General features: G+C 56.2%; 1 protein-coding gene across 1 annotated transcript in view; it reads left to right on the forward strand.

Annotated features, from left to right (window-relative positions):
- The first annotated feature begins 374 nt into the window (after window positions 1-374).
- VSTM2L (V-set and transmembrane domain containing 2 like) overlaps window positions 375-15,408 on the forward strand; it is a 36,214-nt gene continuing 21,180 nt past the window's right edge. Inside the window, exon 1 of the mRNA XM_067708100.1 lies at window positions 375-750. Within this exon, the coding sequence (XP_067564201.1) occupies window positions 630-750 (121 nt within the window). The 5' untranslated portion in view covers window positions 375-629. The remainder of the gene's footprint in view (window positions 751-15,408) is intronic.

Below are 15,408 nucleotides of genomic sequence, written 5' to 3' on the forward strand. Positions count from 1 at the left end.
CACCTCCACCCCACCCCCACGTGCCTCCCTGACCCTGGCACCGCCCTGCTAGCAAAGTTGAGGAGACCCTGCTGAGCGCGCTGGGCCTGGCGGCTGGTCGACTGGTTTTTCCCCTTTTCCCGATGGAGAGCATTTCTGTTTCTGAAGCCAGCGGTGTTATGCTTTGCAGGAACCGGGTCCCTGGGGTGGCTTCCTCCACCCCATCTCGCCCCCGCCTGCTCTCTCCAGCCGGGGAAGTTGCGGGTACCGCTTTAAAAATCCCAGCCTGGGCAAAACTTTGATGATAAATCAAGCGACAGATCCCTCCGCCGCCGCCTCCTCTGGGCGGGCGGGAGGGAGTGGGAGGGAGGGGGTGCGGCGGCAGCGGCACCGAGCGGAGTGGCCTTCCGCGGAAGGGAAGAGTCCCGCAGTCGGAGACGGCCGGCAGGGCGTGCGCTTGCTAACCGCAGCCGGGGCTGGGCCGGAGCCGGGCGAGGACTGGAGCCGGGGCCAGACCGGGTTCAGCGGGCGAGGGGCAGCAGCCGCAGCAGGGCAACCAGGCCGCACCGGGCAGGGGACGGCGGGCGTGGTGTCTGCGGTCTCCTGAGCCCCGATGTGAGGCGGCGGCGCCCCCGGCCCGAGCGCGCACCATGGGGGCCCTGCTCGGCGTGGCGCTGGGCGCCCTCCACTACCTGGCACTTTTCCTGCAACTCGGCGGCGCCACGCGGCCCGCCGGCCACGCGCCCTGGGACAACCACATCTCCGGCCACGGTGAGTTGGGTCGCCGCCCTCGCGGACTTCCACGCCAAACCCCACCCTGGGCCGCGCGTCTCCAACTTGGCCGTCCCCGGGCTCGAACCCGTGCTGCCGGTGGCGGGAGTCCCGGGGCGCCTCCTGCCGGGTCTATGGACCGGCCCTGGCTCCCTGGCCACCCCTGCGGAGGAGGGGGCACCCCCTATGCCCCTCTCGCGGAGGGCTCTCTCCAACCCCCCCACCCCCCCCCCAACTCCCTGCGATACACACACCTCCATGACCACACACATATTCACAGCCATGGACACACAGCCACACTCACTGCTTTCTCACACTCACAACTCCTTCCCTCACACATCTCCAGACACCATCTCAGATCCCCCTTCTCACTCATATGCTCACTACACACACAGCAGGCACTAGGGCTGGAGCACTCAGACCCTGCCAGCTGGCACCCAAGCGCACAACTCCTGCCTGCCCGCCTGCCTGCAGACACACTGGCATATACAAACACTTTGTGAACACACTCTGCTCACCCACCGCTCTCCGTCCATCTGCCTTTCCCCTTTGTGGGTTTAACCCCACAGCTGTCCTTGTCCCTTCCCTCTCCACACCTCCCCCACTGGGAAAGGTCCTGGGGGACAGAAGACCCCACCACTTGAGAACTGGTAGCCTGGGCTGCAGCCACCCCTGTCAGGTGGGTGGCATCTTGGGGACGAAGGCTTGGTGGGAGCCCCTCGAAGACATTGGAATAGTTGGCATTGTTGCTTCCAGCCAGAGGCATGGAAGGGGAAGAGGGAAGCCAGGAGCTTTTGTCTGCCTCTGGGGAGGCGGGGGGACAGGAAGCCCCTGCCATCCCTCAATAGGGTACCCACCCGTCCTCATCTTTGACCCTAGAGGACTGAAAAGTGGGAAATCTCAACTCAGCCACTGTGAGAGCCAGGGAGCAAGAGAACATTCCCAGCACTGGTTGCCTGAGTGTCAGAAGCTCCTTCTAGCCCCGGAGGAGCCCAAGTTGGCAGTAGAGTTGGATTGTCTGAAGCTGGCAGCTCTGGGGGCGCCCCTTGCCCCCATGAGCCAGGCTCCTTCCGGTATGGGGACCAGGGCATAGATGAAAATGGAGACGCTTTGTCCATCCATCTCTTCCCTGCAAAGGTTTCCAATCTGGTAGGAAAGGCTGCAGCACCAATGTTGGGCACTGTATGCCCAGGGCTGGGGAGAGGTTTGCACAAATGGCAGAGAACTGGGTGATTTATTCTGATGGAAAAGAGTGAGGGCCATGGTAGTAGGTAATCAGAGAAGGCTGCTGGGGCATGATGCATGAGTGGAATTGCTTTGGAAAGTAGGGGGCGCTTCCAAAGCCCTTCTCAGGGACTCTGCTTTTGGGAACCATGACTCCCTGCACCCTTCCTCCTTACCATGTTAAATAGAAACCGCTCTGTGTACCATTTACGTACCCTTCTTATCCTTCATCTAATTTCTACTGACCTGGCTGCAGTGGTGGTAAATAGGGGAAGGCTTATTTTGATCCTTAGTTTACAGATGGAAAAATCAAGGCTCAGAGAGGTAAAGGGACTCGCCCAAGGTCACACAGTGAGTGAGTGGTTGAGCTGAGACTGGCCCCAGGGTCTGTTGGGCAAAGACACTGCTTTTTCCAGGACATTCATCTCCCTGTCAGATTCCCTCCCATTCACGGGAGACTGGGAATTCCTCCTTCCGCTCCCCGTCTGCCTCCGCTCAGTTCGCTCAGTTCCTTGGCACAGTTGGAACTTACACTAGGAGGGTTTTCCAAGGAAGGGCTTTCCTGAGTTTGCGGTCCCGAGACATACAAGGACTGGGGCTCTGAGGTTTACCATCATCCTGTCCCTGGATCACCAGACCCCTAGGATCTGGGTGCCACTCTGTCATTCCTGAGGCCCCAAGGTGACCCCCCCATAGGAAAGCAGGGTTTGCCCTTTGTGTGGCAGTCTCTGCCTGCCCCCTGGTGCCAGGCGTGCTTAGGGCACAGCTCTGCCCCACTAGCTGTAACGTCCCTGCTGAACCCTGGGGAGGGCCAGCGGAGGCCCAGAGGAGGGGTTGGATGTCAAGGACACAGCACTGGCTGCGGGGGAACCTGGCTTCTCTTAGTGACCCGCCATGCAGTTCTGGGCCAGCGAGTCACCCCTCTAGGGCTCGTTCTGTCCCCCAAGAAGCGAGGAGGCCAGGCTGCTCTGCAGGGGCCAGACTGCCATCTCCCAACACTGCCAGGTTCAAAGTCACCAAGTAGTAGATGCCGAGGAGCCCCCGTGCTGCCCCTTTGCCAAACGCCCGAAACCACGGGAAGGGTTTGGAGCCACTCACTTAATCACAAAAAGAAACTGTTATTAATGATAGTGAGACACGGCGGAGAAGTGGGTCATGTCTAATAGCCGTTTGCGTTCAGGAGGAGAATACCAATTTAATAAAAGCTACGTGTGCCGAAAAAGCCCAGAAATTGCTGTTTAGCAGATTGGAGCCTGATCATTTCATTATTCCTGGGCTCCGCGTGTCCTCAGCTGATTCAGGAAACGTGGCTGGGTCAGGCAGGTGTCTCTGCGTCTCGGGTAGGGGTAGGAGGCTGGCAGCGGGGGTCCCGGGGAGGAGTCCATTGACCCCAGCCGCCTGGTAGCTGCTCACCTCTCCAGCTCGGTCCCGTCCCAGCCCAGCCGCCAGGCTAACGCCTTCCGCCTGCTCGCCCCGGGGCTTGTCACAGGGAAAGCCCGGGGTCAGATGGGTCCGCAAGGACATCTATCTCACTTCCCCTCTCCCTGCTACCTCCACTCAGTCCGCTTCGCAGAGGGCTTTTTAAAGGCATGAGGAGTGAATGGGGAGTGAGTGGTACCTGCCTCTTAGGGAGCCCTCAGGGAAGTGGGAGGCGGGGGTGGTGATGGTCAGTGTCTGTGCCCAGTAGGTATTCAATTAATGGCAGCTACTTTGATTTTTCCTCATCAGACAGGGTTAGCTCATCGCCATGAGCACAGCGGGTGGGAGGAAAGGGAGCTGACATTTATGAACTGCCTACTGTGTGCTGGGTGCTACCAAACCCCTTGCCAGTGTTAACTCACTAAGGCTGACATTATTCGTGCAAGGCTGGTGCTGGACATATGAGGAAACAGGTTAGAGAGGGCCAGTGACTTGCCCAAGGTCACTGAGTCTGCACAGAGAGCTGGGGAGCTGTGCCTACACTGAAGGTGTGTCTGGCAGTTCTGCTCTGGGCCTGCCTCCTCCGGGACAGCCTTGAGGCAGGCTTGGCCAGTTGTGTGATGGGTCTCCTTCCTCTGCCCGGCTCTGCCCAAGGGACTCCCTTCCACTTCCCCAGAGAACTGGTAAGGCAGTGGGTTCCACCAGGAGGAGCCAGTAGCTCAGAAAGGCGATGGGATCTTGCTGAGGCCACATGCAAGTTAGAAGCAGGAAGCTGGATTAGCCGCCTTCTCTAGGACTCTCTAGATCTTGTCCACGGCAGGCAGGATCTTGTCTTCTTTTTTTCTGGCCACATTGCATGGCATGTGGGGTCTTGCTTTCCCCAGACCAGGGATCAAACCCATGCTCCCCTGTGGTGGAAGCTCCGAGTCTTAACCACTGGACTGCCAGGGAAGTCCCCGGAAGGCAGGATCTTTATGAAGATCTCTGTGCACCTCTTGCATTGCAATCACTCAGGGAGTTTGTTAAAATGCAGATCCTGGGGTCCTCCCCAGACCCATTGGCCAAAATGATTGTTGATGGGACCCTGGAATTTGCATTTTAATAAGCTCCCGAGATGATTACCAAGCAGCCTGGAGTCTGGGAGCCACTGCCTTAAGTATTCACTCAAACCTGATGAGACATGTAGGGATGGGAAATTGTCTGGTGCCAGGGGCTGCTGGATTGGTCTGGTTTTGCAAGGGAGGAAGAAGTCCAGGCTGGGGCAGGTATGTGGACCCTCAGAGGAGCCCCAGGAAGCCTTACACTGCAGCAAACATGCATCCTCCCGCCCCTGCCCTGACACACAGACACACAGACACACACACACACACACACAGACACACACACACACACACACAGACACACACACAGACACACACACACACACCCTAAGCCAGCACCTTCAATTATTAATACACCCTGCAGCAGACAAAGATCCTGGTTTGGCCTGGCGCTTTGTCCATTGAGTGATTCACTATCCTGAGGTTTTCTCTGTTGCCAGGAGGGAGCAGCGGGGCGCTGGGGGAGGGGGTGGGGGCCGCCGGGCCATTTGGCAAACAGCCTGTGCACTAAAAAATGACTCTGGCTTTCTCGCATTCCTCAACGAACTATAGGTTATCTCCCCATCAGTAAGCTGGCTAGTTTGGTGGCTGGGAGATGGAGAAAACTGAGTGCTGTCTTCTGAAGGTTATGATGTTAAAAATGTGTTCGCCGTTGTCGCCGGTGTTGGTGATTATTCTATCAATTACGCCCGTAAACACTCCGCCTTGGGCTGAGGGTTTCCCGGCCTCCGGGAGGGAATTGACCCTCGCAAGCGGTTTTCCCCAAGTCCTTCACACCAATTGCTTTTGACACTTTGCCTATCAGCGGCTCCCTCAGCCTTTTCCCCAAGCAAGGGGAGCCACAGGCAGCCGGCAGGACGGGGAATTTGGCTCGCTGCCACCCTGACAGCAGGGGTGTTGGGGAAAGTCTCCTGTTGACAAACAAGTGGGCAGGATCGGGGGTGCCAGGAGAGTGGTCCCTTCCCACCCACCAGCCACCGAGGCAGAAGATAGAGCGCTTGGAATGAATCACTAAGGCTCAGGCCAAGCCAGCAGGACCTCTGGGACCATCTCCTTCTACCCATCTAACAGAGGGGAAGACCAAGGCCACGGGCAAGAGAGCGTGTGCCCAAATTGCATGGGAGGTTAGTGCTTGGCTTTTGGGATCACCTGACCCAACTCGATACAAAGAGAGTGAAAATTATACGCAAGCAAACGTTTATTGTCATGCCAGGGCCGTAAATGGCATTGTCTCATTTGATCCTCGTAAGAACCCTAAGGGGAGGGGACTTTCCCTGGCCCGATGTTTTCATGAGGAAACTGAGACGTGGTGAGGTTAAAGGCTTGCCCAAGGTCACGCACCTAGCAAGTGTTGGAGCCCAGAGCGGAGCCCGGAATGTGGCTCCAGGGCCCACGCTCACAGTGCTGTTGTGTCCCAGAGAGGACGAGGGAGAGGCCCAAGGTCACGAGACTTCCTGTGGTGGAAGGAGTGAGCATGGTGACCTCCACATTCCATGCCCCAGCCATGCAGCAGCAGACATGGCAACCCCCAGACCAGGACCCTGCCTCAGTGACTTTCCAGCTTCTGCTGGAGGTTGAGAAAATCATATGCGTAAGGAGAGGAAGTACGTGGTGTGAACAGTGATGTTGGCACCCACGTGAGGGGCAGGTGTCAGAAAGAGGGGAAAGGGGACATGAAGCAACCCCACCTCCTGGTGCTCGGCCATGACCTTGGACTTCAGGGACTGAACCGGCTGTTGAGGGGGTCGTGGGAAGAGTCTCTCGGCCCCGAAGGGGATTTGGGGCCAGCTGGCTGTACAATGGCCAGCATCCGGCCACTCTCACCACTCCCATTGTAATGACTGGGGGTACAGGTCAGATTCCCTTGTGTCCTGGTACCCTCCACAATGCCCAGCCTAGGGAGGTGGCAGGGAATGACTGAATGGGTGGCAGGGAGGATAAGGCAGAGGTCTAAGGTCTGAATTTCTTCAACTTTTGCTCATTCCAAGTCAATATTGTTTTAAACATTCACATAATTTTAATTTCATTAGAAATCCATGTTATTAGTAGAAAAATCACAAAACTGGAACCCTTCCTCATCCTTATTGACCACAACAAGGACATCTGGGGTGGATAAGGCTGATTTCACCTTGCAGTGGGTGGACTCAGGCCCAGTCCCTTGGGGTGCATATGAGATGCTGCAGCCTTGAGGGTAATGGGGTCCCAGGATGTATCTTCTTCTCCCAGACCCCAGTGAGATTCTTCCAACAGAAAAAGGGGCAGTGGTCTCACTGGGGGAATAAATCCGCTCCTTTCCCAGCTGGTGACCCCGGGATCCCTCTGGTACCTGCTGCTGTGGAGAAGGGAAGTGGGGATGGGGGGGGCAGAGGGGCTGCTCCTCCTCCGGGTCCCCCTGCCCACTGCTGTGTCCCCTCCTCTTTCTCGAAGCCAGCAGAGGACTCGGCTCCACCATACCCAGTTGAAACCCTTCTTTAAGAAGCCCCCGGGGCTTCCCTGGTGGCGCAGTGGTTGGGAGTCCGCCTGCCGATGCAGGGGACACGGGTTCGTGCCCCGGTCCGGGAAGAATCCACATGCCGCGGAGCGGCTGGACCCGTGAGCCATGGCCGCTGAGCCTGCACGTCCGGAGCCTGTGCTCCGCAACGGGAGAGGCCACAGCAGTGAGAGGTCCGCGTACCACGAAAAAAAAACAACACATAGTGGGTTAGTTTATAGAAAAACACAAACGACATACTAGTACAGGTGGTACCCAGGCCCATCTGTGTGCGGGGATGACTGGACTTGGGGCTGCTGGCCTGCAGGCCAGCTCCTCCCATCTCATACTCCGTACTCCTCATACTGGGAACTGCTGGCCTCACAGGGGCTGCTGCCATTTATTGGAAGCTTGATCATTCCTTCCTTCCTTCATTCCTTCAACGAATATCAGTTGAGAACCTGCCATGGACCAGGCTCTTTTAGCCACTGGGGACATATCAGTGAAGAAGACAGTTAAGGCTCTTGCTCAGACAACTAAACTTATAAGATACATATAAGTATAAATTGTGATGAGTTAAGAAGCAGGGATGATGTTAGCCTGGAGAAGGGCGCTCACTCCTGGAGCAGTTAAGGTACCCAGTGGTGAGCTCCCCATCACAGAAGGTATGTAAGCTGGACCAGTCATTAGTTGGGGATGTCACGGGGGGATTCCTGCCTTCTTTCCCAAAGGAGCAAAGACTGGTGAAGTGGGCAGAGAAGGCAGAACACAGTGGGCGGTTAATAAGGATGTTTTACCCAGCAGTTTAGTGGTGGGGCTGGGACAAGGGCTTAGGTGGGTGGAGCTCCAGACTCCGGGGATGCCTGGTCCCACACAGGGAACGGACGTGGTGGGAGTGGGGCCTTCGCTGCTCCCCATGTTGAGGGGTGGGGATAGCGACTCCTTTGTCATTTCAGCCCCCAGTTAAAGTGCCAGAATTGGGGCGGGGAATGGGACCTGGGTTTTTATCCACCCTCCCACTGCCTCCACCTTCTGGGTGGCTTGGCACGTCCCTGCCCCTCTCAGTTTCCCCACCTGAACAGTGCCGAGTTCTCCTAAGCTCTAAGCATCTAGAATACCTCCATCTGTATTCTCCCAAGCGCTATTCAACAGGTGAGGATGGAGCCAACGATGGCGTGGGATTCCGTCCAGCACATGGTGCTTAGCTCTCAGTGGCCTTTCGGGCTATGAACCGAAACACCAGCCAGCACTCATGGGGGATTTTCTCTGTGCCTCACTTCCCCCTCCTCCTCTCGTCTAATCCTCGCCCGGCCTGGGAGGAGGGCACTCCCATTTTACAGATGAGGACACTGAGGCTTGGGGGGTGATGCGATTTGCCTGAGGACACACAGATGCTGGATGGCAGAGCCAGGCCTGAGCCCAGCCTGTGGCTCTTCACCCGCTCATCTGTCCTTTCCCGGCTGCCAAACCGCATGGGCTTGTGGGCAGGTGCTTTGTTCCGCAGCGGCGCCCTGGATGCGTCAGATTCTCTCAGGGTCCGTGATGCCAGAATGCTGAGAAGGCCTGGGTCTGGATGAAAGAGCCCAGGGCTGAGAGTCCAAGCTCCTGGATCCAAGTCCAGCATTGTCAGTGGGGAGCAGCGGGGGTGTGGGCGCGCCTGCCCGAGTGTTCTACTGGGGGCTGCTGTTTTTGTCTGAGCCCGAGTCTAGAGTGAATGTTCGGGTAGGGTATTTGCTCACGTGCAGTTGGAGGAGCTGTGGCAGTGAGGGAAGGGGCCTGGGAGGTCCTTTAGCGGGCTGGCCTAAGGGGCCAGGCGGGTGCCCTCTGCCTTTGCGTCTGTACCAGCCTCCCCCTCCAAGCTGGTGTCCTTGGGATGCGAGGCGTGGAGGCTCTGGGAGCATCTGGAAGGTGAGAGCCGGAGCCGGGAGGGGGGCCTCGCTCAGAGCCATCAATTGGGGGGCTGGCATTGCCCATCGGTGGCACATGCTCGCCTTCCCCTCTTCCTCCAGCTCTCTCTCCGTGGGTTTCTCTCTCTTTCGATCTCTATCTCTGTTGTTCAGTCTCTCCATCTTTCTTTGTCCCTTTCCCTGTGTCTGCTCTATCCCTCTCCCTCCCTCTTCTCATCTCTCCCACCTTGGTCCTCCCTTTCCCTCTCTCTCTGTAGACACGCGCGCGCGCGCGCACACACACACACACACACACACACACACACACACGTGCGCTCCTCTCTTCAGGGGACATCTCAGGATTACACATACACAGGTTCTGTGCTTGACGATGACACCCACACGGAGCAGGCACCCAAGAAATGTTGGTTGAATGAATGAAGCGAATAAACGAGTGAATGACCGCGTGGGGAAGCTACGAGGGACGCTGGACATTGTCTAGACCAGTGGTTCCTAATTTTTTTGGAGGTCGTGATCCTCCTGAGAGCTGGAATGTTGATGAAAACTGGATTGTTTCCTCAGAAAAATGCCACATGGTTTTGTCCAGCATCAGAGGGTTTGTTGAGGCCCCCAGAGCCCACCTGTGGTCCTCCAGGGAAGCCTTCATTTCACTGGGGAGGTAACTGAGGTCCAGACAGGAGCCAGGGCTGGCCCTAGGACACAGGGCCGGTGTGCAGCAGAGCCAGGCTCTGGAGTCCTGCCCCCCACTCCCCCACACAGTGCTCTCTCGTGACCTGGAAGAAGCTTCATTCACTTTCCTGGCAAGTCCTTGGTGAGTATCTTCAGGGGGTGAGTACTGGGAGAGCTAATGGAGGACAGTCAGCCAGAGGTGGGAGCCCAGGAAACAGGGCAGGTGAGCCATTGGAGGGAGGTCTCTGGAGGTTTCCAGCGAGAGTGGTTGCTGTGTCCTGGTGCAGTCAGGGACGACTTCCTGGGGGAGGCGGACTCCTTTTCTGCCTGTATCCGGGGACCATCAGGGCTGAGAGGAGACTGGTGGTCAGTAGGGAGCCTTGCCTGACTGCCTGCGTCTGGGAGGGGCTTCATTTGGAGAGTCGTGTGTGCATATCCGGAAAAGCAGGCTGCAGCTGGAGGTACTGAGAACAGGCTGGGAAGCTTGGTTTTGATTTCCGGGGCAGGGGCAGCCCTGGAGGGTTTCTGAGTGGGGAAGGCACAGGGCGTGGCTGGAGTTTGGGTGGGGATGGCCCTGTGAGTTGAAATGGGGGCTCAAGCAGGACTTGGAGGCTGGAGGGGCTAGTGGAGGAGGAGAGGCTGTTTGCCGGGGGCGGGGGGCTGAGTTTCTGGGCTCATAGGATGATGGGGCTGGTCCAGGTGTCCAGGGAATGATGGGAATGTGGGCTCGAAAGGAGATGGCAGCCCGTGTGTGTGTGTGTGTGTGTGTGTGCGTGTGTGTGTGTGTGTGTGTGTGTGTGTGTGTGTGTGTGAAGGCACACTCACTTCCTTTCTTGAACACCCAAGTTCCTCCCTCCTCAGATCCTGCATTCTGGTTCTCTGCTTCATGTACGTCCTCAGAGAGGCCCGTGACCTCCTGTCAGAAGCTCGTCATGGTCACCCCAGCAGGCACCCCAGGCACCCATCAACACGCCCATCTTGACCAGGAGGAAACTGGGGCTTAGAGAGGTGTCTGGGGCCCCCCACCTAGTTCAAAGCAAGGGAGCAGAGCCCAAACTTTGTTTTCCCCCAGCCTGGCATGTTAAGGGTGTCTCTGGGGTTGGGGGGGTCTTAACTGAACCCCCCTTTCTTGGAAACCTCGGGCTTGGTTCCCGGCTGAGGGCGGGGAAGGCGAGAGCAGACGGCAGGGTGTCTGTTTTGCTTTGTGAGGTTTTAAAAAAATCGTTTCCGACCTTCAAGGCGGCAGCAATTACGGCTGGCTCGCTGGGGAGCTGTTGGCTGCCTGTCAGCGGCCCCAGGAAAGGGTCCCTAATGGAGGCCCGGCAGCCAGAGCACATGGTAGTGGAAATAATGCTCAAAACAAAGCCACACTAATAGTCTCGGGCAGGCAGAGGAGAGGGAGGGGGAGGGCAGGCTGGCTGACAGCTGACAGGAGGGCCTGGGAGGACAGGGGCCCTGAGACTCACCAGCTGGTCTCCTTATGCCCCCCAGAGACCCCTAGCAGTGGTCACTGAACTCCAGCTAGGTGCTGGGTGCCCCAAGCCCCATCCCAGCTCTGCTGCTTTCTGTCAAGTCCCCTTCCAGGCAGAGGGAACAGTAAGTTCAAAGGCCCTGGGGTAGGGCAGAACCCCTTCAACTAGGGCTTGTTTGGTTCTAGAATAGTCCTTGTGTTTAAAAGGCCAGGTCAGGCTAGTCTTCTAGGTGAGGAAGAGGGAGGTGGGAGCCTTGGGGAGGCAGGAGGTGGACCAAGACCCCCTGAGAGAGGAATAGCAGCCTGGTCATTGCCGTCATGGTAATACTGCGTGGTGTGTATGGCCCTGTTGAGTGCCCACAGTGCCCATTCTACAGATGAGGAAGCTGGAGCTCAGAGATTTGCCTGCCTCGAGGAAGTGCAGTCGGGGTTCAAAGCCAGGTCAGCTTGACTCCAGAGCCCGCATGTTTACAGCTGCATTCTTGGATTTCTCAAACACAGTTGGACAGGAGTAGGAGGGGCTGGGACGGGGGCAGGAACGAGGTCCCAAGCGGGGCCAGGTGTAACCCAGGCCAGGCCCTGGTGGGGAGGGTGTGGAGGAGGGGCAGCATGGCCGCTCTGCTCTCTGCCCCGCCTGCTGGGCACCCTGAGAAGCTCTGCTCTGGGGGAAGCATCCCTGGGGGCTGCCTCGGTTTCACCTCTCCGCTTGGTCTCTGCACCTGGCTTTCAGATGCCCTTGTCTCTGCCTCTCCCCTTCTGCTCTGTGCTGCACGGCCCTGGCCTCCCTGGCTCCACACTTAGTGCCTCCAGACATTGCTTGCTTTTCTCTCCTCTTCTCAGTGGATCTGGGGATGCTCCTTTCTGGGGTTCTGGGGTAACCACTCATACGATGGCTGATGCAATCTCCCTATGCTTCCTCCATTTGCCCCCTCTCTGCCTGTGACAGGCATTAGGGATGGGTACACGCCTGGGCTTTGAGGTCAGACACTGTTGGGCTCAAGTTCTGGCCCCCACTCAACCTCTCGGAGCCTCACTGGCCATCGGTGCAATGGGCTTACCCCACCGGCTTTGCAGGATGTACAGGTGAGGATGAAAAGAAATGGCACCTGCACAGACATCAGGATGCCTACTTGCATTCTCCCGTCCCTGGCTGCCCCACCCTGTCCCCGCCTCCCTGCACATTCCCACACTTGCCTTTCTCCCTCCCAAACCCTTTCATCCCCTGTGGCCCAGATGTGTGGGAAGAGGCGGCAGGAATTCCACTGGGGAAACCTGCTCAACTCCCGCAATCCTGCAAGTGCCAGAATAGTTTCACTCTCCTTAAATCTCCCTAGATTTGTAATTCCACCGCTGTCTCCTTCAATGTGCGCTGGTGGCCTTGGGAGGCACTCTGCCCGCGGCCTTAGGTGCCAGCACTGCCCACCTGGCTGTGTTGGGGCTGCCTGGCAGGGGACCTGGGCAAGTCCCCACCTTCTCTGTGCCTCAGTTTCCTCATCTGTAAGAAGACGAGGGTGATAGTGGCTACTTCCCAGGTCGTATTGGGGATTCAGTAAGATATTTTATTAAAGAAACACCTCTACACAATGCAGTGAAATCTGATATACGCTACAATGTGGATGAACCTCGAAAACATTATGTTAAGTGAAAAAAGCCAGTCCCCAAAGACCACATATTCTATTATTCCATGTATGTGAAATACCCAGAACAGGCAAATCTATAGAGACAGAATGCAGATTGGTGGTTGCCAGAGGCTGGGGGAAGGGGGAGTGACTGCTTCGTGGGTAAAGAGTTTCCTTTCGGGGAGATGAAAATGTTTGGGGACTAGATAGAGGTGGTGGTCGCACAGCATTGTGACTGCACCAAACGCCACTGACTTGCACACTTTAAAATGGTTAATTTCATGGTATGTGAATTTCACTTCAATTACAGCTAAATGAATAAATAAAAAGGAAACATCTTTATAAGCACATACTTGGTGTCAGGCAGTCACTTCATAAATGTTAACGCATTTAATCCTTACAACAGCCTTGTGAGGTGGTGGTTATTATTATCCCCATTATAGAGATGAGGAAACTGAGGCACAGCATCTCCAGGCACTTCGCACATAGTCAGTGCTCAAAAGTGTTAGCTATTGTAATTGTTATTGGGTGGGTCATCAGCCAGGGCTGGGCAGGGGCCCCACCTGGGTGAATGTGCTTGTGTGTCCCTAAAACTCAGCAGTGAGTGGGCGTTGAGGCCCTATTGTGTCCCGAACACTGAAACAGGCTCTTCACCCGCGTGAGTTCATTTAATCCTCAAAAATAAGCCTTTAAGCAATGACACATGTGGGAACCGAAGCCCAGAGAAGTGCAGCAACTTACACGAAGCCACGCAGCAAGTCAGGGTGGAGCTGCAACTGGGCATCTGCATCTGTAAATCCTGGGCTTCACCCTCCCCCAGCCCCTCTCTTTCCTCTTGGTCCCCTGCCCCTTTTGCCGACGCATCAGCACTCCAGCGTGCAGAGCATGGTCTGAGGAGCCTGAGGCTGCAGAGGTGAAAGCAGCTTCTGATTGGATCGGATGGAGGCCCTGGACGAGGGGTTCTCCCCATGCAGGAGAGTAAACAGCTCCCAACCAAGGACAGTATTTCTTTGATGTCTCCTGTTTCATTCAAAATGCATGAATTCTGTATTCTATGCCATAATATATTCATGTTTGTTTTAATACAAAAACAGTGCTCTGTCCCCCCTTGCGGGGAGGGAAACCAATGCCTCAGGAAGTCACTGCCCTGGTCTGAGCAGCACAGCACAGAAGGGAGCCCTCCATTCATTTCTTTGGTCATTCATTCTACTAGCGTGCATTCGGGCCTCCTCATTCCTGAAATGGGTGTTAGCCCTCCCCATGCACAAGGCACACGGAAACTTACAGCGAATCAGACAGGATCCTGCCCCGTATAGGTGAGTGGCAGGAAAGGCTTCCAGGTCTATGGGCCAGAGTGAGCAAGGTCTTGGAGGTACTAGCTAAAGGTGAATCGTGGGGGACTGGGCCAGCGGCCAAGGAAGCCAGAGCTGGGGACAGTGGTGGCGGTGGTTGCCCACTGATGTCCACTGGTGTCAGCTGGACCTGCATTCCAGGCCCTTCTGATCAAGAAGAAAGTTTCTGCTCGGTGCTGCTCTGAATTTAACGCCTAACTCTCGCCAGTCTCACCTGTTAATGAGAGGAATGGGGACTGAGGCTCGTAGCCTTCAGCAGGCAACCTCCCCTGGCTAGAATTTACGAACGCTATTTGGTTTTCGTAGTGTTTATTTGTACTGTTACCCTCTCTTTATGGCACGTGTTGCTGATTTTCCATTTATGGCAGCAATAAAAGTCTCCTTTTAAGCTGAATTCTCCTTTTAAGCTGAATTTATTTAGTAAAAAGGGAAAGATGCTTTCGAAAATAAATATTAAGTAAATGATAGTGCAGGTGGTACCGGGATCCTACAGAAATGGTAAAGGTGGTCCCCCAAAGGTTGGACTTGGGAAACTCTACTTCTGGTATGCCCTTTCCTGTCCTGAACACCCTCAGCTGTGCAAACCCCATCAGTGTTTAAGTCCAGTCATGTCCCCACTTCCCAGAAGCCTGACTCTCCAGGCAGACATGGGCCTGCCCTTTCCTCTCTTAGCACGTGCACCTCCATCCAGAGCTTCTGCATGCAGTTGTGCCCTGCACATCTCTGTGCACTATGATTCTTGGCTCTGTGAATGGTGCACACCCTGAACAACTGTACGTGCCGATCCAGGCTCAGTCCCAGCTCTTGTCCAGACTGTTCTGTGTGTTTGTCACTCCTGCAGAATGTGGGCCCCTTGAGAGTCAGGGCCTGACCTAAGCATCTTAGGAAGCCCAGCGCAGGGCCTAGCTCAGGGTAGGAGTCCATGAAATTTGACCTCTTTCGTTCCTTCTGCAGGGAGCCCTTGAGCCCCTGCTGTGTGCCCAGCCCCCCGTCTTCCCAATAAGGCATAGTGCAGTTCCTCAAGCTTTGGTAGAAAATGCATTCCCTGTCACTTCTTGAGAAGCGGAAACCTGTCCACTCCAAGATGAAACGGCCCTCGTTGACTCACACCTCGATCCCTATTGCTGCAGGCCGCCTGCCAGAAGCTGGGGGCAGCCCAGGAGGAAACAAAGGGAACCTCAGGTGCCTCCCCTGGGTCCATCCCAGGGCAGGTGCCCTGCACCCATCCCTTCCAGCCTCCCCATTCCCTGGAGGCTTTTCCATCCCACTCATTTAGGTTTTCCTCTTAGGGACATTTTACATCCCCTGATTTCAGGAGCTCTGTGAGCTGCGGCTTCCTTGTAAACACTCCCTCTGCAGCCCTTTTCCCTATTCTGCCTCCCAGCTAGGAGTTCCGGGGACTGCAGGCCTTCCTGACCCTGTGTCAC

Source organism: Pseudorca crassidens, chromosome 15, assembly GCF_039906515.1.
Source record: "Pseudorca crassidens isolate mPseCra1 chromosome 15, mPseCra1.hap1, whole genome shotgun sequence".
Taxonomy (NCBI): Eukaryota; Metazoa; Chordata; class Mammalia; order Artiodactyla; family Delphinidae; genus Pseudorca; species Pseudorca crassidens.